The 25,958-nt window shown below is 41.4% G+C and overlaps 1 protein-coding gene across 2 annotated transcripts; it reads right to left on the reverse strand.

Moving 5' to 3' along the window:
- Positions 1 to 6,601: 6,601 nt before the first annotated feature.
- LOC124270838 (zinc finger protein Gfi-1b-like) lies at positions 6,602 to 25,783 on the reverse strand. 2 transcript variants are annotated; one of them, XR_006896886.1, is made up of 6 exons: positions 25,259 to 25,783; positions 15,145 to 15,512; positions 13,735 to 13,840; positions 12,293 to 12,472; positions 7,320 to 8,764; positions 6,602 to 7,284 (listed from the first exon to the last, which is right to left on the reverse strand). XR_006896886.1 is itself a non-coding variant. In XM_046705894.1 (5 exons), the coding sequence occupies exons 1-5, from the start codon at positions 25,443 to 25,445 to the stop codon at positions 8,412 to 8,414; spliced, it is 1,194 nt and encodes a 397-aa protein (XP_046561850.1). In that variant the 5' UTR covers positions 25,446 to 25,783; the 3' UTR covers positions 7,303 to 8,411. The 2 variants fall into 2 exon arrangements, 1 of the variants encoding a protein (XP_046561850.1); XM_046705894.1 differs by lacking the exon at positions 6,602 to 7,284 and having other exon boundaries at positions 7,303 to 8,764.
- Between the last annotated feature and the right edge of the window lie 175 nt (positions 25,784 to 25,958).

Consider the following 25,958-nt stretch of genomic DNA (forward strand, 5'->3'; position numbering starts at 1 on the left):
ACTGTGTTAAACAACAACCAACCCATCAACATCCTCATCCATATCCCTGTCACCGTGCTATGGTCATCAACCTCCTCATCCATATCCCTGTACTGTGTTAAACAACATACCAACCCATCATCACATCCTCATCCATATCCCTGTCATCCTCATCCATATCCCTGTCACCGTGCTATGGCCATCAACATCCTCATCCATATCCCAGTCACCGTGCTATGGCCATCAACATCCTCATCCATATCCCTGTCACCGTGCTATGGCCATCAACATCCTCATCCATATCCCAGTCACCGTGCTATGGCCATCAACATCCTCATCCATATCCCAGTCACCGTGCTATGGCCATCAACATCCTCATCCATATCCCAGTCACCGTGCTATGGCCATCAACATCCTCATCCATATCCCTGTCACCGTGCTATGGCCATCAACATCCTCATCCATATCCCTGTCACCGTGCTATGGCCATCAACATCCTCATCCATATCCCTGTCACCGTGCTATGGCCATCATCATCCTCATCCATATCCCTGTCACCGTGCTATGGCCATCAACATCCTCATCCATATCCCTGTCACCGTGCTATGGCCATCAACATCCTCATCCATATCAGTCACCGTGCTATGGCCATCAACATCCTCATCCATATCCCTGTCACCGTGCTATTGCCATCAACATCCTCATCCATATCCCAGTCACCGTGCTATGGCCATCAACATCCTCATCCATATCCCAGTGTGCCCATCAACATCCTCATCCATATCCCCTGTCACCGTGCTATGGCCATCAACGTCCTCATCCATATCCCAGTCACCGTGCTATGGCCATCAACATCCTCATCCATATCCCAGTCACCGTGCTATGGCCATCAACATCCTCATCCATATCCCAGTCACCGTACTATGGCCATCAACATCCTCATCCATATCCCAGTCACCGTACTATGGCCATCAACATCCTCATCCATATCCCTGTCACCGTGCTATGGCCATCAACATCCTCATCCATATCCCAGTCACCGTGCTATGGCCATCAACATCCTCATCCATATCCTTGTCACCGTGCTATGGCTATCAACATCCTCATCCAGTTCCCTGTCACCGTGCTATGGCCATCTACAGGCCCATTCCCATCCTCAGCTCTGTCACCTTACCATGACCGTCTACATAACCTTCTAACTCCACCGCCACTGTCGCATCTCTTTGCCCAACCCCAACCCACACCATCTACATCCCATATAATCACAATCCTCATTATCACCATCGCCATCCTTCTCCATCTCCAAAATAACATGTCTTCGTGTTTCGAGGTGCATAGTTTTGTTTATACTTGTCCTCGCTAAAATGCGCCCACTTCTGAAATATTAAGTTAAGGTGCATGACACCTGTAATGAGTGCTTTGGCATGTTGTTTATACGCACACGCTATACCTACAAGCACATATACACGTATATGGAGTATATCAACGTCTGATTACGCAGTTTTCGAGTGATATCTCAGCAAGCAACTCCTACGCCAAGAACGAGTTTCAAAGTTGTATTCACGTGTGGTCTCGACTTATAATGAGGTTCTCGGCGCGGATAACTCGAAAATGGCTGATTCGGCTTAAAACAATATTTATTCATTCATTCATTCATTTTATTATTAATCACAGTAACTCACTTACTCACTCTTCCACTGTTCCACACGCCAATGTCACCTTGCAAACCATATCTGAATGAAGCTCTAACTGCAAGGTGGTAAAGAAATTTATTCAGCAATATTATGACGTATTTAAAAACGTATGATTTATGCTCAGATGGCACGCTGGTGCATTCTTCCTTGATGCATGTTGTGCTTCTTGTTGAGCAATAAATTCACAAGTGTTGACAAATGAATTATAACTTTTTCAAAAGAGCTCAGAAGGGACCGTATCATGCTGTTATGTTACTGCCACACAATAAATATCAGATTACTATTCTGCAACAACTGCATGCACACAAATGTATTTGTGGGCATCTTTACCTTAACAAAGAGGACATTCTGTTCCATTCAACAATATAAATATGCAGAGGTTGACATGACGTTCACCTGACGTTCGTACATGCGTTACACTTTCTATAGGGATATTTCAGGCGTAAATATTAAAAATATGCTTTTGTTGGGTCTTCTTTCTGGCAACACTTCAGTCTTGGAAAGTGATCATCTCTGGATGCAGTAATGGACTGAAAGTTTACAGAACCGTTTCAATATCCATCGGAATGTTCTGCTAAAGGCAGAGTTGGTTGTATAGACGACTATGTCATAAGCATAGGTGTATGAATCACTATGGACTAGTTTACTGAAGCTTAAACAGAGCTTTGTAACATGTTGCATGAGCGAAGAACATTTTAATGTATCTTGGTTGTCCAAACCTTTGTACTGCTGTGCCCGTACGTGGGCACCTGGTATCGTCACTACAATTGCGCTTTTTACACCCGATGGAATCTGTTTCGTTGGACGAGACGGGTTGGTTTGTTTTTAGGATTTTGACGATAATAGTTGTATTTCTTTGGTTTGAGTTTTCTTTGTTCTGTATATCTTTAAGGAGGTTCTCAGCAATATTCCAGCTATATGGCGGCGATCTGTAAATAATCGAGTCTGGACCAGACAATCCATTGGCCAACAGCATGAGCATCGATCAACATAATTGGGATACGATGACATGTGTCAACCAAGTCAGCGAACCTGACCACCCAACCCCGTTAGTCGCCTCTTACGACAAGCATGGGTTGCCCTAGACTAATTCTAACCCGGATCACGGGTGCGCTTTTGCGTCATAGTAAAGTAGAAAATAATGTAATTGTTGTTCTCAATTTTTAATTTAGGCGGAAGAGGGCAGGGCAAGTCACAAACCCATCACATGTTTCGCTTACGAATTATTATTCAAGCTGAAATTTTAAACGCGAATTACTTGCAATGCCTCATTGTTTGTTGATCTCTCAAGAAAGTTATTCATCCGCTAATATATGTCTAACATACACAATGTGGGTGTACCTGTGAAATCTGTATAAAGCATGTTCCGTTATTGCTGCGGTGTTTCATCAAGGCAGTGTTGATGTATGGCTTCCTGTCGCTGTAAAGAGCTACAAGATAACAATAAGGACAAGCGATTCCCACGCATACTCCACGACAGCACAATAGTCGGTTTTTATAAAATGCACAATATTGTAATGCAAGTCATACAGATAATGGTTTCTCTTTCAGACCGTGAGAACAAAATATCTACAGCATAGCACAAACAGAGGTTCGCTTGGGAACACCATCGACGTCACGCTTCACAACGTCAAGTACAGGCGCCATTAAAATGAGTTAAGTATCCTTAATTTGACTTTGCCGCTTGACTTGGTACTAGCTTTCCAACTGTCCCGTTAGAATCTTGATGGTTATTGCCCTGGAAAGGTAACCACACGGGTGTTCATGAGTACTTGAATGTATAATATTATGTATACTTCCTTTCAAAAGCTTAGACTCACGGAAAACATTCACTACACGTTATGTATATGTATGTGTGTGTGTGTGTGTGTGTGTGTGTGTGTGTGTGTGTGTGTGTGTGTGTGTGTGTGTGTGTGTGTGTGTGTGTGTGTGTGTGTGTGTGTGTGTGTGTGTTGTGTGTGTGTGTACATTGAAGATTGATTTCTCCACTAACTTGGAGGTAACCAACCGCAAACCTTATACAGATGAATTGCACGAGGATCATGCATCAAATTGCTGAAAAGCATGTGCGAATATCGTGTATGAACAGCTTCGTTTTGGTGCAAAGTTTTGTTAAGAATTCGCCAATTTTTACTGATTTTTATCATTTATTGAACTATGCCAAAAATATTTTCCGCGTTTTACAATGCATCAGTTCATATGTAAATAGTTCCTTTAAACAGAATGGAATATTTTGCAAAATTTAGTTTAGAACAGTTGCCTGAAGTCAGTGGTTATATTTACACTAGTGAGTCTAAACTTTTGACATGAAGTTTATATATCGCAATTACCATGATGACTTCAAAATGGGCAGAGTGTTATCAAAGAGAAGCCTAACAGACAGTGGTGGGTCTAACACACCCGAGGTTTTCATCTTGCAGCCATCTGATCTTATTCTCCTCAGATAATAACTGAAACTTTCATTAATTATGTGACTTCTCACTACCCGACAAAACGATATGGTTACGTTCCTTTCAAAATCGCAACAAAGTTGATGAAGGTTTCAAAGTAACTCGACACGAACATCCCCAAGCATCAGGGAAGAATTTTAACTAAGATTGATGACAATGCGCAATATCTGTGAAACAAGATCTTCTCACGATCATGCTTGAAATGAGCCACAATATAGATTACGCAAACCAACACCGAGTCACAATCATTGGAAATTCGAACCTGTTGTTATTTTCTAGTTAGCTGTGTCATGGTTCTCTCCAACTATTTTCATAGATACACGTTAATACGACGTTTCAAATTATTTGTCGATGGCTTTCGGAGTAGCAATTTAAATTTTGTAATTAGGTTTTGAAACACCAATGGAAATGACCGTTCTTCACCGTTAAATTACGGTTTTCACCTTGAGAATGTAACGGTGCTAAATCAAGTGCGAGGAACACCCGTTGTCATGGATGTCATTTCCGAGATTGAGGTTGGATTAGATTTCAGTTTTGTTACGTCAGTCGTTACTTGTGGGTTTTATTTTTTGTTTGTATGGTTTGGAGTCCCTGTTATATCCTTTGACGTTTGGGGGTCAACTGGTAACGCGATGAGAGACGGCGACGTCAACGGCAAGGGAATCTGTACAAATACAAATAAACTTAAATACATTTCAGACCTTCATAGCTTATATTTAATCAATCACATTTTACCATTCGTATGTGTTTTTATTTATCATTTATTGTGGAGTCTATTGAGAAGAAAATATTGGAATATAATCTGCCTCTGCGTGTGTATTCATTACAGGGGCGGTGGGGTAGCTTAGTGGTTAAAGCGTTGGCTCGTCACGCCGAAGACCCGGGTTTGAATCCCCACAAGGGTACAATGTGTGAAGCCCATTTCTGGTGTTCCCCGCAGTGATGTTGCTGGAATATTGCTAAAAGCGGTGTAAAACCAAACTCAGTCAGTCAGTCAGTCAGTCAGTATTCATTACAATCATCATACTGTACCTAACCCAGTGCAAAACAAAATTCAAAATAATTTACATATTCTACCAAAATTAATTACTTTCTGAATGCAAACGTCAGGCTCCCTATTATTACCAAATGATCACAAGGGCGAAAAGGGTCTAGTTTGGGTAGCCTAGTGGTTAAAAAGATAGTATGTCAGGCCAAAATCCCGGGTTCGATCCCTCACAAAGTACAATGCGTTAAGCCTATTTCTGGTGTGCTCTCTCGTCATGTTGTTTTAATATTACTAAAGGTGGCGTAAAGCTTTACTCACTCATCCAGAACAAATACATTAGCCTTGGTGGCTAGTTGTGAAACACCTTTCACCGACTCAGTGTGTATATTGGTGCTCATATCATTAACCATCTGTTTGATAGCTGTCCGCCCGGGAAAGCCACATTTAAAAAAATTGATTTTGCCGACAAAGCCACATTTCATTTTGAAGGGGAATTGCCGGCAAAGCCACATTTTCAATACACAAACTAAGTAGTGAGTTACCGACTAGTTAACAAAAACGCCCGTGATATTGTTTATATAATTCGTCGGTTTAAGAAGATCTCAAATGGTGTTTATATAGATCAAACATATGATCAAAGGATATAAGGATCAAAGGTAAGCTGTGACTATGTAAATGATGTTTATATAGAACAAGCATATGATCTCCCCGAGTACTATTCAGATCAAATTAGCCCGAAAGTGCCACCCCAACATTTTTTAGATTGTCAAACTGTTCAAACGCGAACAATCATTTACGAAAGTTGCAGTCTTGAGACTGTCGACCTACTGGACAGCCGCTTCAAGACTCAAGAAATACAGAAATATTGACAGCCGACTAAGGTCACTGAAGACACAGTTGGTAAATCAGCATTTGACTGATGTAGAGTATGCAGACCATGTCGCCGACCTGCTCTATTTACAATGAACTATACTAGGCTATACTATGGGTATGCTTGTGATGCTGAGAATTAATTATGAGAATTGATGATGATGTGAATTAAATATGAGTTATGTGGGTGTTAGTATACTAATTATGCTTGTTATGAAACCTCCAGTGAATAAAACTTAAAATAAATGGTATATATCTTTGCTTTTCTATTTTAAATACTGTACCCTATTACGGGGCTTAACAGTGTTGCAATAGCATTGCCGCCAAAGCCACATTCCCCCGTTGTTCATCCGTGTCCTTTTGCCGTGTCCTTTCAGCCTGTTTTTTCTCAGATGGGGCTTTTCCGGGGTGTAACCGTTTGATAACCCTTTGCATGCCTCATTGGCATAGGTAGGTTTCATTCATCATGGAATAAAAGATTAACTCAGTCTACATGAATGTATGGGAACTCTTCATCACATGTAAGTGTTGATGAGTCTGCGGCGGTGGTAGATAAAATATATTTAAAGCCGTCTAACCTTGTTCTGTGGATGATACTAAATGGATTGACAAACTCAATATACCTCGTCGAATAATTTACTTGTAGGTCACAAACATAAGTAAAATATACATCTGTTTATTTGGTTAACAAAATGTAAATGCAACATATCAACAAAAGTGTAAAGTAAGAAATCATGGCCGTGCAATTAAGCAGTGTGAATCTGCTATTAACTTATCTTCATTGAAAATTATAACACGGGTCAATTTATAATATTCTGAGTTCCAAATTTAAGATTTTTTCTCTTAAAGCTAAGCAAATGGTCAATGCCTTATGCACAAAACCTTTGGCAATTCAAACAAATTGTACATTCTGCATAATGACTTACAGGAGTTATAAGGAAGTGCCGTTATTATCATGTTTAAATTTCGCTGTAAAGTGATAGCGCTTTTGTCTTTATGACTTGGGGAAGGCTATTTTTACAAAGCAATATTCAAACATTTATTCTGACCAAAGGCTCTTTAAAGGCGATAAAATAATTCATATAAAATGTCTTTTTTTAACAACGAATGATATTATAAAAGTAATGTACTGTCACAGATACGTATGTTCTGTCAGAGATGCGTATACTGAGTCACAGGTAGACGTACTCTCTCGCTGTCAAAGATGTGTGCACTCTCGCTGTCACAGATACGTATGTTCTGTCAGAGATGCGTATACTCAGTCACAGATACACGTACTCTCTTACTGTCACAGAAGTGTGACCTGTCACAGATCTACTTTATTGCAGATATATATACCTCTCACTGTCACAGATGCGAGTACTCACTGCGACACACTGCTACAGATACATATCTCTCTCACTGTTACAGATACGAATATTCCTTTATTGTCACATTTGTAATTACTCGGTCACTTATACGGATACTCTCTCATTCTCGCAAATACCTGTACTCTGTTAAAGATAAGTATATTTTCTCATTGTCACAGTTGCCTGTACTCTGTCACTGATACGTGTACAATGTCACAGATAGGTACAACAAATGGCGGCTTGACGCACGCGCCACTGATATACAAAAAATTATAGGAAAAATAGTTAAATAATTACGACCACAATATTTTCCTCAGTTTTGTGATGTGAAAGTAAGTCATCACAGTAATACTGTTGTTATTGTTTTGAATGTCTAATCAAATTTCATGGGTAAGGCCACACTAATAAGTGTTATATCGCTTGTCAAGTAAGTGAATTAGTAAACACTGAGGTTCGCTTAACGAAACAATCTTAGCCATGAGACTTATGATTCAGTTGTAATAAGATTATAAGGTACCCCGTTTCACTAAGTGATATTAGCATCGTAAGATCGCTTTTTAAAACTGTGTCAGTTAGGCCGGGCGTAGATATACTTTTCTCACTATAATGTCATTTAATATGGGTTTTGTGTAATGAAAACACATCGTATAAGGTTAGTCCGGTTTTGCAGACTTACTAAAGTCGAAGCGCTAAGACTGCTTCGTTAAACTGTGCCTTTTGTCGAACATCTATCTGTCAGCCCGATTTAACACATGGTAACCGTTCCTGTGAAATATATTCAGTTAATAGAGATGTTTCACATAAATCAATAGCATTGTAGTTGAATCTCAATGCTTGTCTCTTTGTCCAGTTTCATTTTAATCGCACACCTCTCTCCCCATTTCCTTGGGCACACATTTTTACAGCAGATCCTTTTTCGTTACGATTGTCACAGCGCTAAGATCGCTTTGTGCATGTGGACCCAAGCATCTCAAATCCATCCTACGTACTTCACGAAAGCAAGATTCACAATACGAACTTCAAGTCAACAAGGCGCTTGTCAAACCACATCAAATCACACACAACACTTTCCGGGACGTCATCAGCTCCTGGTGTCCAGATCTGGACTGGTGGTGATGAGGGATTGTCCTGGTCTGTCCGTCGTCATGGACGTGTACATCAGCTTGGACAGGCTGGTGTCGGAGAACTTAAACTGTCTTTTGTCATAGAACTTGAGCAGGACTTGGCTGTTTGGGTGGAGGTTCTTCAGGTGGAGGTAGTGCTGAGCTGGATCCTCCGTGGTGTGACCACAGTCCTCGCACACATACACTTTGTTCCGTCTCTCCTTGTAAGCGTAGGACTGATCCGTCCCATGAACCTTCTTACAGTGAGACTCTAGGGAACAACGTTGGGTAAATGCCTTGCCACACACGGCACATTTGTAGGGACGTACACCTGAAAATATAAAGAAAATGATAGACGGGATGAGCATTGTATGCTTGACATTAAACGCTTCAGCTGTGACCATCAAGCTACCGATCCGTTAAGTCACCTCCTGAGAGCAGATATTGAGTGAGAGAGAGATGAGTTTAAGGTTCTTGCTTCATGCAAATTAACACATCTTGCTCTGAAATCACCTGATGAAGATGACCAGATTAATGAAATTCCGGTTGATGAAATTATTTTAAGAAATATATCTTCAATCCGTTAGGCGGCGGTCTGGAAATAATCCAGTCTGGACCAGACAATCCAGTGGTCAACGTCATGAGCATCGATCTGCGCAATTTGGAACCGATAACATGTGTCAACCAAGTCAGCGAGCCTGACCACCCAATCCCGTTAGTCACCTCTTACGACAAGCATGGGTGACTGAAGATCAATATTCTAACCCGGACCTTCACGAATACCCGCATGTGTGAAGCCCACCTCTGGGTACTTCTTAAGTTCTAAGTAACTCAAAAGCATTTTGTGAACAATATATGTCTGTGTCAAGGATTCTATCCATGTAAAACATTAGAACAACCTTTCTCGCAGTTGACATTGGCAGTTTTGATCGTGCATATATGTCCTCTATAGTTTGATGGAATCTTGAGTGTTGTTACAAAGTTAATCTACGAACTTCAACTGCTTGTACGGACAGTTTCAGTCATTAGAGATGCATTGAGTATTGGCCATGAGGCAGTCCCAGCAAATATGATTATGCCATTCTAATCCTGTCCTGTTTGTCTGTGTAAACGCCATTATCATAACCCAGCAGTGGTTTGCCATAAGAACTCAGAGGGAGTGTTTAAATTTAACTCTGATTGCAATGTCTCAAAGAGAACTGTCCATATTTCCAGGCGATCCGATGATTTTCAGTAACACGGAAGTATAACACGATGGTGTAGTTAATGCTATGTGTGGCACTGCGACATTGTCTATATGATTAGGGGCGGTGGGGTAGCCTAGTGGTTAAAGCGTTCGCTCGCCACGCCGAAGACCCGGGTTCGATTCCCCACATGGGTACAATGTGTGAAGCCCATTTATGGTGTCCCCCGCCGTGATATTGCTGGAATACAAGCAGCCTACAACTAAACTCACTCACTCTATGTGTAATTAAGGACATTGCTTGCTTAGATTGACACACAAAACAGCAACAGATCGTGGACAGAGAAGCATGTGAAGGACTTGAGTACAATTTGATAGAACTGTCATCACACACATCTATAGCCCCTTTAACTCGAGAATTGCGATTCAAGGCGGATAGCATAACTAAAACTTAAAACACTCAGATTAATAAGCTTCATTACCATACTGTAACAGATATCGTGTTGCAGGGATACACGTCTTGCGTGTCCAATGTAAGCTATCTTAGTAGTATGTCAATCCACGCTGCAGTAGAAGACAGAAGGTCGACGTGCAAGACCACATCTGTCATAGCATTCCACGGTTCTCTGTGATATCGTTATTTAATGCACTTGACAGACACACCATGGAATGCCAGGCATTCAACTCTGCAGGTTTGTCTTTCAATAATTAGTTCGGATGGCTTCCCCAACACAAAAGATACCGAGAAGCATCCTCCCTGATTGAAATCACTGTGGACGTGAAGAAGTTTTTTTAATATCACAACAGCTCCCAAAATACATATTTCTTGTCATCCAGGCATCCGTCAGTCAATGATTAAATTTGGCACTGACGACAAGTTTATTATCGCTCTGAGTGTAATGCAGATTGGAGAAATTCTATCTTTGTTGAGGTGCAAAAAATACAAAGTTTTCCATTACCGTCTTGGCAGAGTATCAAAATATGAAGCGAAGCATTGCAACCCAGCAACAGGACATTGATGCTTTAATGATTAAACATACATGTGAGAATTACTTACTGGTGTATAATTTAACGAAACAGCTATTGTATAGGCGTGTCGACAGGCATTTTGCTTCACAAACAAGCGTTATGTTAGATTGTATAGAGTAAATGAAAGTTCATGAGGCCAGAATGTTTACACAGAGAGCTAGATAATGCAGCGAAGAGGATAATATCTATGCCCTATTACGATGCACATATAAGCGTCATGCTTCTGAAAATGCTTTGTTGTTAAAGATCACAATCAAGGTGTTCATGAATTATTATTTTGAGTATCAACTCCGCATCTGTAAACTACAACCGACAACGCCAGAGATCTACGTCTCTGGATCATCCACCGAAACACACTGGCGTTAAGCAAAATACGTGAAAGTTATATGAATTAATCACCGACTATGAATGATATCCACAGTAGAACTCAAGTCACGTTGATGTCCGCGTGCCATAAGTCTGTGTCGAGTACGCTTGGTATCAGATTATATTCTTTCGTCCTGTTTCATACTTAAGTTCGATAGTTCTTAGTCCTTCTGCCAAATCCACCCTCTTTTAAAATAATTTTGTATACCATCACTTAGCTCACTTGTGTTATCTTGCCCTTTCATTGCCTGCCTAGAATTACAGATGAATTGCATGTGACCAGGATAACCCACTGCTGAGTAAGACCTAAACGGGTTAAGCATTATTTGGTCAGTTATCTCCTATAATTGCATATCTAAGACACATTCGAAGTTTTCAAATAAAATTAAACACTATATGACCCCACCCCAACCCACCATCACTTTATGGAGAAATATAAATAGTTGATGTTGCCCTGCTGTCTGGTATAGCTGGTTAGTTAGTTGCTGTTTTACGCCGCGCTCAGCAATATTCCAGCTATATGGTGGCGGTCTGTAAATAATCCAGTCTGGACCAGGCAATCAAGTGATCAACAGCATGAGCATTGATCTACCCAACTGGGATACAATGACATGTGTCAACCAAGTCAGCGAGCCTGACGACTCGATACAGCTAGTCGCTTTAAATGACAGGCATGGGTTGCTGAAGACCAATTCTAAACCGGATATTCAAGGGTATGTTTGGTATAGAGGATGTATAGTAAGGTCGTGAGTATAACATCAACCCCCATGCCGCACCTTCACCATGCAATGGCAGAATAACTAGCGTATTAGTATAACAATCGAACGGTCCTTAGTCGTTTTTGTAGAATATATTTCCTCATTACACAATCCAGGGTTTTAACAGGGGGGTGTTGCATCCCCTAATGTATTTATTAAAGATAGCCAGCGATGCTGCCAAATATGCTCAATTGAAGTTTACATGTATATCGACCTTTGTCTCTCTATACAGGTGTCTTCAATGCAGAGAGGCAATTTCTCACGTGGTACTTCCGGGTCTTCCAACCTTTAGTTACCGCTTGATGGCTTCCTTTATCTTGTCAACAAATAGTTTTCTGGCACATGAGATATAATGGCACGCGACGTGATAAGACTGAGGCAATCAGAACTATAGTTATACCCCTTGACACCATCGGAATCTAAAGTTCAGCGTTCATTTATTCAACCAGGATATACACGTACGCTTAATCTGTCCTGCTCTAGAATACATTGGATTATGAGAGGATTTGCTGGGTCGACCTACCTGTGTGTGTCCTGGTATGTCGCTTCAGGTCAAATGTGTCATTGAAGCCCTTGCCACAAAAGGTGCAAAGATATCGCTTGACGTCACTGTGACACTTGATGTGTCTGTTGAGAAGACGCTGAAGGGGGAACAGCTTGCCACAAATCCGACATGCGTACCTCTCGTTGTCGTTCTCTAAACCTGGGGAATAGTCAGATATATAATTCTACTGACTGGCTTCAATTGTGGAATAGTCACACATATAGTGAGTGAGTTTTACGCCGTTTTTAATTTTAGCAATATTCCAGCAATAAGCCAGCGGGGGACACATCTTACTTGCTTCAACTGAAGAAGAATCAGGTATATAGTACAGCTCACAAGCTACAGTTGGGGAAAAAGCCAGGCACAGTGAGTGAGTGAGTGAGTATGGTTTTACGCCGCTTTAACATTATTCTAGCTATATACCAGAAATGGGCTTCACACATTGTACCCATACGGGGAATCGAACCTGGATCTTAGGCTTGACAAGTTAACGCTTTAACCAATAGGCTACCCTACCGCCCTAGTCAGACAGACAGAACACATGACATCCTCTAATCGTTAACACTAAAACTTTCAAACTGAGAGTATATTTCATCTTTGTGCCATGATTATTATGATATCATGATCATATTTACACATAATCTTTAAAAAGTAAGGATTGTTCACACATGCATATACACGGTTGATATAAACCGATGTACACAAGAAAGTACACACCGTGTGTGTTTTACACACACAAAAAATACTTTTTATTTTATTTTGACAAACATTGTGTACGTTTTGCCCCAAAACACCACAAATATCCTATACAGTAATGTGCGTGGGATATCATGAAAACCACGATTTTGTAGATTTTTTATCCTGGATGATATGCACCAACAGTATAAAAGACAGTGCACTGAGATTTGTAAGTGGTACATCATGTTAGGTACACACAGTGATGAGACGACTGCTTGTTGTCGTCATTTAGGCATATCGACCATTTCGGCAAAGGCCCATGCCTCCGTCAGCATCAACTGAAACGTCTGCGTCTGTGTTGGGCGAAGAACGTGCGGCACTAACCAGCTTGAGCCTAGTGGTTAAAGCGTTCGCTCGTTACGCCGAAGACCCGGGTTCGATTCCCCACATGGGTACAATATGTGAAGACCCTTTCTGGTGTCCCCCGTCATGATATTGCTGGAATATTGCTAAAAGTGGCGTAAATCTAAACTCACTCAATCATATAAATGAATACACACAAAGCTTTACACATCGAACGTATAGCTCTACATAGACTAATTACACATGTAAACACACAACCCCTGCTGCACATGCACACAGTGTACTGGTATGCGCACAACCTGCGGATGTACACACAAAATACACATGTACACATGCGCAGACATACATGTACATTGTACAGCTGTAAAAGATGTACACACCACAGCTAGACAGTGTTATCTCCTTCTGTAGAGCCGTCTGTCCCAGCAAAGGGTTCTTGATGCCATAGCCACCGTTGATGACCTCCACACCACCGCTTGTCAGGTGCTGCCAAAGTAATAACAAGTCAATATTCAAGCAATTTGCATTGTATTTAATGGAATGAGGTCTTCAGGCAGTACTTCAGTTATATCACAGATTCTAGTTTAACGTAGCACACGGGTAAATTCAACAAAGTAAAGTGCCAACAGTAAAACAAAGGCACCTGTGGCAAAAACAATTAACATGGAGTATGGTGCCAACAGTAAAAGAAAGGCACATGTGGCAAAGACATGGAGTATGGTGCCAACAGAAAAGAAAGGCAACAAAGGCAATTAACATGGAGTATGGTGCCAACGGTAAAAGAAAGGCACATGTGGCAAAGACATGAGCATGGAGTATGGTGCCAACAGTAAAAGAAAGGCACCTGTGGCAAAGACAATTAACATGGAATATGGTGCCAACAGTAAAGGAAAGGCACTGTGGCAAAACACAAATTGAGTATGGAGCCAACAGTAAAACAAAGGAACCTGTGGCAAGTGAGCAAAACAAAGGCACCTGTGGCAAAGACAATGTGCATGGAGTATGGCGCCAACAGTAAAACAAAGGCGCCTGTGGCAAAGACAATGAGCATGGAGTATGGCGCCAACAGTAAAACTAAGGCACCTGTGGCAAAGACAATGAGCATGGAGTATGGTGCTAACAGTAAAAGAAAGGCACCTGTGGCAAAGACAATGTGCATAAAGTATGGCGCCAACAGTAAAACAAAGGCGCCTGTGGCAAACACAATGAGCATTGAGTATGGAGCCAACAGTAAAACAAAGGAACCTGTGGCAAACACAATGAGCATTGAGTATGGTACTAACAGTAAAACAAAGGCACCTGTGGCAAAGACAATGTGCATGGAGTATGGAGCCAACAGTAAAACAAAGGCGCCTGTGGCAAACACAATGAGCATTGAGTATGGGGCTAACAGTAAAATAAGGCGCGCGTGGCAAACACAATGAGCATGGAGTATGGAGCCAACAGTAAAACAAAAGGCGCCTGTGGCAAACACAATGAGCATTGAGTATGGGGCTAACAGTAAAACAAAGGCACCTGTGGCAAAGACAATGAGTATGATGTGGACAGTTAAAGATGTTAAAATGCAAGGGGTATGAATGGGTTCTGAAACATGTTTATCTCACAACATGTCAGTTTCTTGGAAGAAACTCCCAAGTAACGCAGGTAATGATAAGGACGAATCTGGGGTTCAAACTCACTACGATAGGTTCATGACACAGCTAAAGGAATCAACTCTACACAATTACTGCACCTGGGTTTCCATGCCTTAAGTACATATCAAGAACATAGAGATGACAAATAGGCGCTACCTGTATTGCTGGACCAGGTGACGTGACGATGTTGTGTTCCGCTCTGTCGTCGTGGTTGTAGTAGTGGTGCGGCACATGGTGTAGGGGGTGTGGCGGAGGGTGGAGATACGGACTGTAATAACACGGGTATGCGGGTGGGGAGGTGCTGAATGACCCTGGGTGTGGTCCGTGAGGTGACGTCAGTATAGGAGACGACGTCAGCGGACTCAGATATGACGAACGTTCAGGAGAGTGGGATCTTGAGGGAAACAGCTGATGAGGAGACATTCGCTTCTTGTCATTGGAAGACGATACTGTGACCGGGGAGAGCTCCAAGTAATTGTTATTGAGATCACGTGGCACAGGTGATTTGAGAAAAATTTCTTCATCTGCAAGTAAAATCGACTGAGAGTAAATGGTGAGATAGGCAATATCAAAGCTATGATTACACAATGCCATTAAAAAGTGGTCAAATGTAGCATACGTTATATTTGGGATTACGCTTTCTTAGTAAAGTACATATTCTAGTACTTTTGTTGGGTTGAGTCCCATCAGGGATTCGAACCCACACCCTCAAAGTCAGGCTGACTTTGTGTGCTGGCGATTAGGTGCCTGACTAATTCACATATTCATGTGGCCACCATCTGGTCATTTACCAACGTATTCGTGGGCTCTTTTAAGTGTACAGGGTTGTGTAATGACAAGCAAAGTCGCACAATGTGACCTCCAAAATGTAGATTTTGAGCATTTTCACATTTAGTGAGATATTTTCTTGTACATAAGTATATCGAACGTCTGGAGCTAGCATGAATGATCGGATGGATGGATGGATGGATGGATGGATGAACGGGGTCATTATCCCACTGTGGGTGGTAAAACATATTCTCAAAAGGCGTCACTACTGCATTTACCCAAGATGACATCATAGTATTTTTTTCAGTCATACAAGTATGTGTTATAACTTTAATCGTGCCACTAATCTAGATCACGTGTTTATTGCATACTGCAGCTGGCAATTAAATAAGCATAAGCTATTATCCGACCCAGGTAGACTTGATATTCTGATCATAGGGACTGCGGTAACCTGTTGACAAACTCATATAAGTCTGCCAGGTCGCACATCACATCGTTATCTGGGTGACATCAATGTTAAGGGGGTGCAGAAAGGTGCGTTGTCGTATGCATAAAAATGTCACTAATAAGAGACCTTAAAAAGATGCTGGAACCTTTGTGTGTTTTTGTGTGTGGTTTTTGTGTATGGGCACTTCAACATTTTTCCGAAAGTGAGTGAGTGAGTGAGTTAAATTTTACGCCGCACTCAGCAATATTCCGGCTATATGTCGCCGGTCTGTAAATAATCGAGTCTGGACCAGACAACCAAGTGATCATCAGCATGAGCATCGATCTGCGCAATTGGGAACCTATGACAATTGTCAACCAAGTCAGCGAGCCTGACCACACGATCCCGTTAGTCGCCTCATATGACAAGCATGGGATACTGAAGGTTCATTCTAACCCGGACCTTCACGGGTTCCTAAAGTCTAGCGAAACCATATTTTACCAAGACACCTGTGATGATAAAGGTTGATACGTGGATGCCATTTGTTGCTCACTTAATAGCCAAAGTGGAGGGGTGTACACGCAGCATATGCACCTGCAACGCAGGTAATCATCAGGACGAATCTGGGGTTCAAACTCACTACGATAGGTTCATGGCACAGCTGAGGCTAGCAGCTCCGGGTTAGAATTGGTCTACAGTAACCCATGCTGGTCGTAAGAGGCGACTAACGGGATATTGTCTGGTCCAGACTCGATTATTTACAGACCGCCGCCATGTAGCTGGAATATTGCTGAAGGCGGCGTTGAACAACAAACAAACCAGACAACCAACTATCACCTCACCATCACCTCAAACCTCACTGACCGCCTTCCGTGGTGTAGTGGTTAGAGCGTCCGCACGGAGAGCGGAAGGTCGCGGGTTCGATCCCCGACCGCGTCATACCAAAAGACGTTTAAAATATGGTACTTGTTGGTCCCTGCCTGGCGCTCGGCTTTAATGGGTACAACAAGGACTGGTTGGCTCGGAGTATAATGTGTCTGAGTGGGGTATTCATGCTTCATGCGGCATGGTATCTCAGTGGGCTAGCACTATAAAACCAGCTTCAGTCTGGGCTAGTACAAGCAGCCGCACATACACATACACACGCATGCACGTCATCATATGAGCGAAATATTCTCAAGCACGACGTTAAACCCAATTTCACCTCACCATCACCTAAAACCCCACTTCTTACAACAGATAATAACGCCATACGACACCATAGCACCTCAACGTCACAACACACCACAATACATCACCTCTGATAATTTACTGTTCCAATACAAAACAAAGCATCCGTGAAGATCCTGGTTAGAATTGGTCTTCAGCAACCCATGCTTTTCGTAAAAGGTGACTAACGGGATCGGGTGGTCAGGCTGGCGGACTTGTTGACACATGTCATCGTATCCCACTTGTGTAGATCGATGCTAATGATTTTGATGACTGGATTGTCTGGTCAAGACTCGATATTATACAGACCGCTGCCATATAGCTGGAATATTTGCTGAGTGCGGCGTTTAACAACAAACAAAAACAAATACTGTCAACAACATGTGTCACATAATACCACCTCCCATAACACAACGCCTGAAAAGACGGACATCCTTAAACCTGTGACCTATCACAGAAATACCTCTGAATTCATTTATTCGCAAATGCCGCATAACGGTGACCCGTTTTTTCTCATTGAGCAAACCGTATCTCCAAGTTGGCAAACATAGAACAGTCTGACAAGGTGTGGAGGAATGCGACCGTCCATCTTTACTCATTCACGTCATTCACACGACCAGACAGCGCCCATGACCTATTGTTACTGGAATACTGAATGGAAACCACGTGACCTTATGAATGAACAGTTACTCTATTGTTGAATGGCTGCAAAAACAGTTACATAGCGCCACTTGCAACATGATTCGGGGCTTGGCATCCCGCGGTCACATGACAATGAGACGAGATCTCGAGGTCAGTTTTAATAATGGATTCATGCAGGTCTTCTTGACAAGGACGGGCGTTTGGAAGGGTGGGGCGTGTGGTCCACACTGCAGTTACCCCCCTTTGACATACGATAACAATACATATAAGTATATATGTATTATTCAGGCTGAAGATGGCCATAGACCACCGTTAGACGTGCGAATCAGAAAAGACAGGAAGTTGGTCTCGTGTTACTTCTTTTGAGTCGATTTTCATTCAGAAAACGGAGATACGGCTGAAAGATGGTGTTTATGCCTACAATAACGTTGTTTTTAATAGGATAAGATGCTACCTAATGACAATGGGCACTGATCTCCACACAGAAAGAGATGAATGGACATATTTTGCCGTTACTTGGGAGGTATCGAATTACCACCGTTATGTTATCCCATATGTGCCAAGCGATTGGTTGTTAATGTTAACGCAGACCAACAGCTGGTATTCTTGTCAGCCTGGGATTTAAAGAAGGCGATAGCCTGTCACTTCCCTGTCACTTAGTAGGTTATTATGCTATATCTCGCGCCTCGCATTAAAGCATAATAGAAAATACATTGTAATAAATTAGATAGTTTCTGGCTCAGGTTGCAGAACAAACCTATAAAATGTTTGTTTATGCAGAATCATGAAGTACGTACTGAAAGTGGCTTTGAACGATCCGCTTCTTATTCCACCTCGCAGGGTACATAGTTGTACGCCTGTGAATGGAATTTTTATCTTGCCAGTCAAGAAAGGACCCTTCTCTATTTCACCAGTCGTCGGCTAAACCCATCAAGAATTTATTAAAGTCTCTTGTTACTGTATGTTCATTCTTGAGACCACGATCTGCTGCAAGCTAAGTTTTAAGTACAATGCGTTAAGCAATTTTGGAAAAGGGATATTTTCTATCGCATTTTTTCCTGTTTTTGTGAAACCGCTACCTAACGCTATGAGTGTTGGAGCTGATAACGATCTATGAATAAACGCTCAGGTGGAGTTCTCAGTGATGCTGAGCTGTGCTGCGTCAAGTGATAATGACAAATATGCAAATGCTCTTGGTTCTGAAACTGGAGCAGTATTTGTTATCAGAGCCATGTATATGTAACAGCCGTGCATGTACATATGAAAAGCTTATCAGCATGAGTATAAGTATCATCAGTGTAAAGTGTAGGACCAGTGTATAGCACCAGTGTTTAAGAGCAGTGCATGTTTATGTGCATCTGCATGAAAAAACAGTAAATAGGAGAAGTGTATGTATTTTAGAAAAGTTCTTATATAAAGGAACAGAGAGTAATAACGATCCGTGTATATAAGAGAATGTATATAAGTATATACTAGTATACGGGGCAAAAGTACAAAAGTAGAGACGTGTAATATGAGAGGTGCCGTATAAGAGAGTAGTGCATGTATATGTAGGAATGAAATCATTGGGAGAAGTGTGCGTATACTAGAGTACAGGTATATAGCAGTTTATGAATGTAATGAGATGAGATGAAATTGGGTTTTACGTCGTGCTTGAGAATATTTCGCTTATATGACGACGTGCATGCGTGTGTATGTGTATGTGCGGCTGCTTGTACTAGCCAAGACTTAAGCTGGTTTTATAGTGCTAGCCCACTGAGATACCATGCCGCAGTGAATCATGAATACCCCACTCAGACACATTATACTGACTCCGAGCCGACCACTTTTTGTTGTACCCATTAATGCCTAGCGCCAGGCAGGGACCAACAAATACCATATTTTAACGTCTTTTTGGTATGACGCGGTCGGGGATCGAACCCGCGACCTTCCGCTCTCCGGGCGGACGCTCTAACCACTACACCACGGAGGCGGTCTTGTGAATGTAAGAGCTGTGCATGTATTAAGTACAGTGCATGTATATGAGAAACGTGCATGTATACATAAGCTTTGCATGTTTTTAGAAGTGTATTTATACAAGAGAAGTGCATGTATGTAGGGGAAGTCCATGTATACAAGAAGTGCATGTATATAAGAGAGGTGCATGTATACATGAGGTGCATGTATACACGAGCAGTGAATATATATAGAAGAAGTGCGTGTATACACGAGGTGCATGTATATGAGAGACGTGCATGCATACACGAGGTGCATGTATACACGAGGTCCATGTAGAGAAGTGCGTGTATACACGAGCAGTAAATATATAGAAGAAGTGCGTGTATACACGAGGTGCATGTATATAAGAGAAGTGCATGTATACACGAGGTGCATGTATATAAGAGAAATGCATGTTTACACGAGGTGCATATATGTGAGAGAAGAGCGTGTATACACGAAGTGCAGGTATGTGAGAACAGTAATCTATGTAAGAGAAGTGCATGTATACAGGTACATTGTAGTGCATGTATATAGAAGTGCATGTATACAGGTACATTGTAGTGCATGTATATAGAAGTGCATGTACACAAGAACAGCGAATGTACATAGGAGAAGTGTATGTATACGTGAACGTATATGTGAGAAAAGTGCATGTATACAAGAGCAGTGCATGCATACAAGAAGTGCATGAATACAAGAGCAGTGCATGTATATGAGATCAAAGTATAAAAGGAGTGTTTGTGTATCTGAGAAATGAGTGTTTACATGTAAAGTGCAAGCACATAGAAGTATATGTTAGTGCAAGTACCGCGTATACTTGTACATACGAGCATTGCTTGTACATAAGAGCAGTCGCTTATAATAACGCAGTGCACGACTTCGTATATACATATATGTCTATACAGACAGAAATATATGTCCCTACTTGGTAGGAAATCTCCTGACTCATCGTATGAGACATGGGCTTCTACCAAGCACATATATACCATCTAGCCATACATATCTTTGTTCTGTTGACATGAGCGTTAAGAACTGGATCAATACCACTTGTTGCAGATTAACAAGCCTCACTGGGTACATGGTACCTCTTATCCCCCCCTCTTTCGAAACAGATTTGTCTTTGTCGAAACGACGATAGGGCCTTATGAATTATTTATGCATCAAATTATCTGCATCTTTCCCTCTGGGCTAGACTCTTACCGGAACAAGCAGATGATCAGATTAGAGAGTGCCATCACACGGGTCACAACTTAGCCAGCTGCACGTGTTAGTTAAGACGGAGATGTGAACTTGCTGCGCAGCTGTTTCAATGGATGGTACTCGTTCCAGTCCGATATGACAAAACTGACAGGGACACACTGCTGGGTACAGCCACCCCGGTACAAATACCCGGGGAAGTTATACCCCGGTGCGATCATCCTAATGACTTGACTGTGTACGGGAGTGATGCTAATAGAACGGGAAGATGACTTGCAAGGCTTGATATGGATACGCTTGTTGTGGCAAGGAGGGGTTCGCTTAGTGTCATGGGAGGATGAGCAAGATCTTCAGCAGTATCCTTATGATGCTGTTAGCCTTATACTTTATCCGCCATCAACATGTTCTGCATCCGTATGATGCATTAGCCTTATACTTTATCTAGTACATACATGTTCTGCACCCGTATGATGATGCTTTAGCCTTATGCTTTATCCAGTACATAAATGTTCTGCATTCGTATGATGCTGTTAGCCCTATACTTTATCCAGTACATACATGTTCTGCACCCGTATGATGCTGTTAGCCTTATACTTTATCCAGTACATACATGTTCTGCACCCGTATAATGATGCATTAGCCTTATACTTTATCCGCCATCAACATGTTCTGCATCCGTATGATGCGTTAGCCTTATACTTTATCCAGTACATACATGTTCTGCACCCGTATAATGATGCATTAGCCTTATACTTTATCCGCCATCAACATGTTCTGCATCCGTATGATGCATTAGCCTTATACTTTATCTAGTACATACATGTACCAACATGCTGCCCGTATGATGCATTAGCCTTATACTTTATCTAGTACATACATGTTCTGCACCATGTATAATGATGCTGTTAGCCTTATACTTTATATGGCATCAACATGTTCTGCATCCGTATGATGCATTAGCCTTATACTTTATCCAGTACATACATGTTCTGCACCCGTATGATGCGTTAGCCTTATACTTTATCCAGTACATACATGTTCTGCACCCGTATAATGATGCTGTTAGCCTTATACTTTATCCGCCATCAACATGTTCTGCATCCGTATGATGCATTAGCCTTATACTTTATCTAGTACATACATGTTCTGCACCCGTATGATGCATTAGCCTTATACTTTATCCAGTACATACATGTTCTGCACCCGTATAATGATGCTGTTAGCCTTATACTTTATATGGCATCAACATGTTCTGCACCCGTATGATGCATTAGCCTTATACTTTATCCAGTACATACATGTTCTGCACCCGTATAATGATGCATTAGCCTTATACTTTATCCGCCATCAACATGTTCTGCATCCGTATGATGCATTAGCCTTATACTTTATCCAGTACATACATGTTCTGCATCCGTATGATGCTGTTAGCCCTATACTTTATCCAGTACATACATGTTCTGCACCCGTATGATGCTGTTAGCCTTATACTTTATCCAGTACATACATGTTCTGCACCCGTATGATGCATTAGCCTTATACTTTATCCAGTACATACATGTTCTGCACCCGTATAATGATGCTGTTAGCCTTATACTTTATCCGCCATCAACATGTTCTGCATCCGTATGATGCATTAGCCTTATACTTTATCTAGTACATACATGTTCTGCACCCGTATGATGCATTAGCCTTATACTTTATCCAGTACATACATGTTCTGCACCCGTATGATGATGCTTTAGCCTTATACTTTATCCAGTACATACATGTTCTGCACCCGTATGATGCATTAGCCTTATACTTTATCCAGTACATACATGTTCTGCACCCGTATGATGATGCATTAGCCTTATACTTTATCCAGTACATAAATGTTCTGCATCCGTATGATGCATTAGCCTTATACTTTATCCAGTACATAAATGTTCTGCATCCGTATGATGCTGTTAGCCCTATACTTTATCCAGTACATACATGTTCTGCACCCGTATGATGCATTAGCCTTATACTTTATCCAGTACATAAATGTTCTGCATCCGTATGATGCATTAGCCTTATACTTTATCCAGCACATACATGTTCTGCACCCGTATGATGCATTAGCCTTATACTTTATCCAGTACATACATGTTCTGCACCCGTATGATGCATTAGCCTTATACTTTATCCAGCACATAAATGTTCTGCACCCGTATGATGCATTAGCCTTATACTTTATCCAGTACATACATGTTCTGCACCCGTATGATGCTTAAGCCTTATACTTTATATGGCATCAACATGTTCTGCATCCGTATGTTAAATTCAAAATCGCGTTAAATTGAATTACGTATGCATATGAATGCATGACATTATAAACAGACACAGCTCCAATAAAACTTTCGGTCAAACAGTGAGTGAGTTTAGTTTTACGCCGCACTCAGCATTATTACAGCTATATGGCGGCGGTCTGTAAATAATCGAGTCTGGACCAGACAATCCAGTGATAAACAGCATGAGCATCGATCTGCGCAATTGGGAACCGATGACATTTGTCAACGTTGTCAGCGAGCCTGTACAACCGATCCCGTTAGTCGCCTCTTACGACAAGCATGGGTTACTGAAGATGAATATTCTAACCCGGATCTTCACGGGTTTCAGTCCAAGAATATGTGTGTACTTGTTTCTAACAACAATGCACTATTTCTGTTGCATTATTCTGACCATGTGTATATTTTGCCTGTTTGTTTAACGCCGCGCTCGCCAATGTTCCAACCACATGGTCTCTAAGTAATTCAGTCTGTACAGACAATTCAGTGATTACCATCATTATCATCGATTTCTCAAATGGGATACGATGACATGCATCAACCAAGTCAGCGAACATGGCCACCCGATCCCGCTAGTCCCTCTTGAGACAAGCACGAGTTTCTTAAAATATTAACCCGGATTTCACGGGTTTGTTTATAAATGTATTTGAAAATGATCACGTAACCAGTCTAACCCTAAAATTACTGGTAAAGTAATTAATGTAGCTTGTTGTTGTGTATATTATGGACCAAGGCCAGTTGCACAAAGTAGATTAATATCGGGGAAACCCTGTTGTCAATCCCGGTGTACATGCCTTAAGTACCAGAATATATATTGTTTAAACAACAAAGTACTCTTACATCAATGATTTACACATCTCCACAATGACTTATATATCTCCACTGTGGTGCAATCCTCGCCACATAGTGTGCATATGCTAACGCGTATTTTTGCAGGCGTTCATCGGCGAGTTCAAGTGTACACGCTACGCCAGACTCTAAAAATCAGCTTGTGGTTAAATGGCACTTTACTTTCGGGTTTTGTATCCATCTCGTCTGGGTTCTACTGCACAGTGGAATAGTGTATACTTACGAATTCATGTGATTCTTGGTGTTGATTCACCAATATTTTATAACTACGGGAAAAGGAGACGGGGACTATACTTTTTGTGTCTACACCAAAAGAAAACACCCAGAAAACATTTATCGTGTCTAATATCTTCTAAAACTATCAGCTGGATACAACTTCATACAATCGTGCAATGGTACGTAGGGGAGATTTAAGAGGAAGATGAATGGGTGAATTCCTCAAATGTTTAACATTGAAAATGGACATGTATGTAAATTTAAATGTCAATTCTATTCTAATTCTAAAAACACCAGAACATACTTTTCTGTTTAAAAATCGTTTTTCTGTCTCTCTTCTGCTTCTGTCTCATTTATCGGTCTGAAGAAAGTATTTGATACAGGTATTATCACTGTATTTGGGATCTTAGGTTTACAGAATTTCTGCGACATTTTCAGACTGGTAATCGCCGAAAATACCTGCAAAATTACTGATGCGGCGTAAAACAACAACCACTCACTCAACCTAGCAACGTTTAGATACCATTTGTACATAAAATATGTTTACCTTCTTTTGCAGTATATTTTCCTAGAAAATAAACAAGGAATTTTATACGACCCCTGTTGCTTTGTTTTCTCATCTCATCACTTTCCCGATAAGCGTTTTGTCAATATTTTAAATGAGCCTTACCTAAATTTGGTGGTGCCTCGTCGCAAGAATGACTGGTATCACTGGAAGGGTTATGACAGTCCTCTGAATCTGTAGTACACCGCGTGGGTGTGGTTGCAACATCCTTCGTCTCCTCAACGACATCGTCATCCCCACGGTAAGTCACTCGACGTCGACAATATTTGGTAATCAAAAAACTTTTCGGCATCTTGAGGACATTTAATCACAGGTCGTCAACACTCGAATGTATCCATTCACTGCAATGCTTCACATCAAAGCCAAATGTCAATAACAGTACTCCGAGCTGATTATTTGCAAGTCTTAACCATAAACCGATTAGCAATGTCGGTAAGAACGATTCTAATATTACGAAGTAATGTACTAAAGCTATTTGCCGTTGGAAACAGTAATGAGTTAGAGCCGTGAAGCTTGGCGAGGTTGTGAGCTGGTACAGGGAACACCGCTATTATAGAGGGAGTGTACAGTTACCCGAGATACCCACCGAGGATGAGAGGGCTGGGTAGCCAACGGTAGCCATTCACCCGTATATACCAGCACAGGATAACTGTAAACGTAGGCGAAGGACAGATAACCGTATCTTGAGAAACAGGACGTGTCGAGTTTTTTCCCCCATCTTGTCATACAATGTGATCATCAAAATAGCATCGAAACAGGATTTGTATGATTGCAATAAGGATCGGCCAGGGCGTGTGTTAGATTA

This window comes from Haliotis rubra, unplaced genomic scaffold (genome assembly GCF_003918875.1).
Source record: "Haliotis rubra isolate DU_JTF1 unplaced genomic scaffold, ASM391887v1 Scf155, whole genome shotgun sequence".
Lineage (NCBI taxonomy): Eukaryota > Metazoa > Mollusca > Gastropoda > Lepetellida > Haliotidae > Haliotis > Haliotis rubra.

What these genes read in the sequence shown, in the direction of transcription:
- LOC124270838 (XM_046705894.1), bottom strand. Translation starts at nt 25,445, where the DNA reads ATGCCGAAAAGTTTTTTGATTACCAAATATTGTCGACGTCGAGTGACT. An exon ending in CACCTGGTCCAGCAATACAG is followed by an intron (nt 13,841 to 15,144) that starts GTAGCGCCTATT and finishes TTACTTTGGCAG; the next exon opens with CACCTGACAAGCGGTGGTGT. An exon ending in GATAACACTGTCTAGCTGTG is followed by an intron (nt 12,473 to 13,734) that starts GTGTGTACATCT and finishes ACTATTCCCCAG; the next exon opens with GTTTAGAGAACGACAACGAG.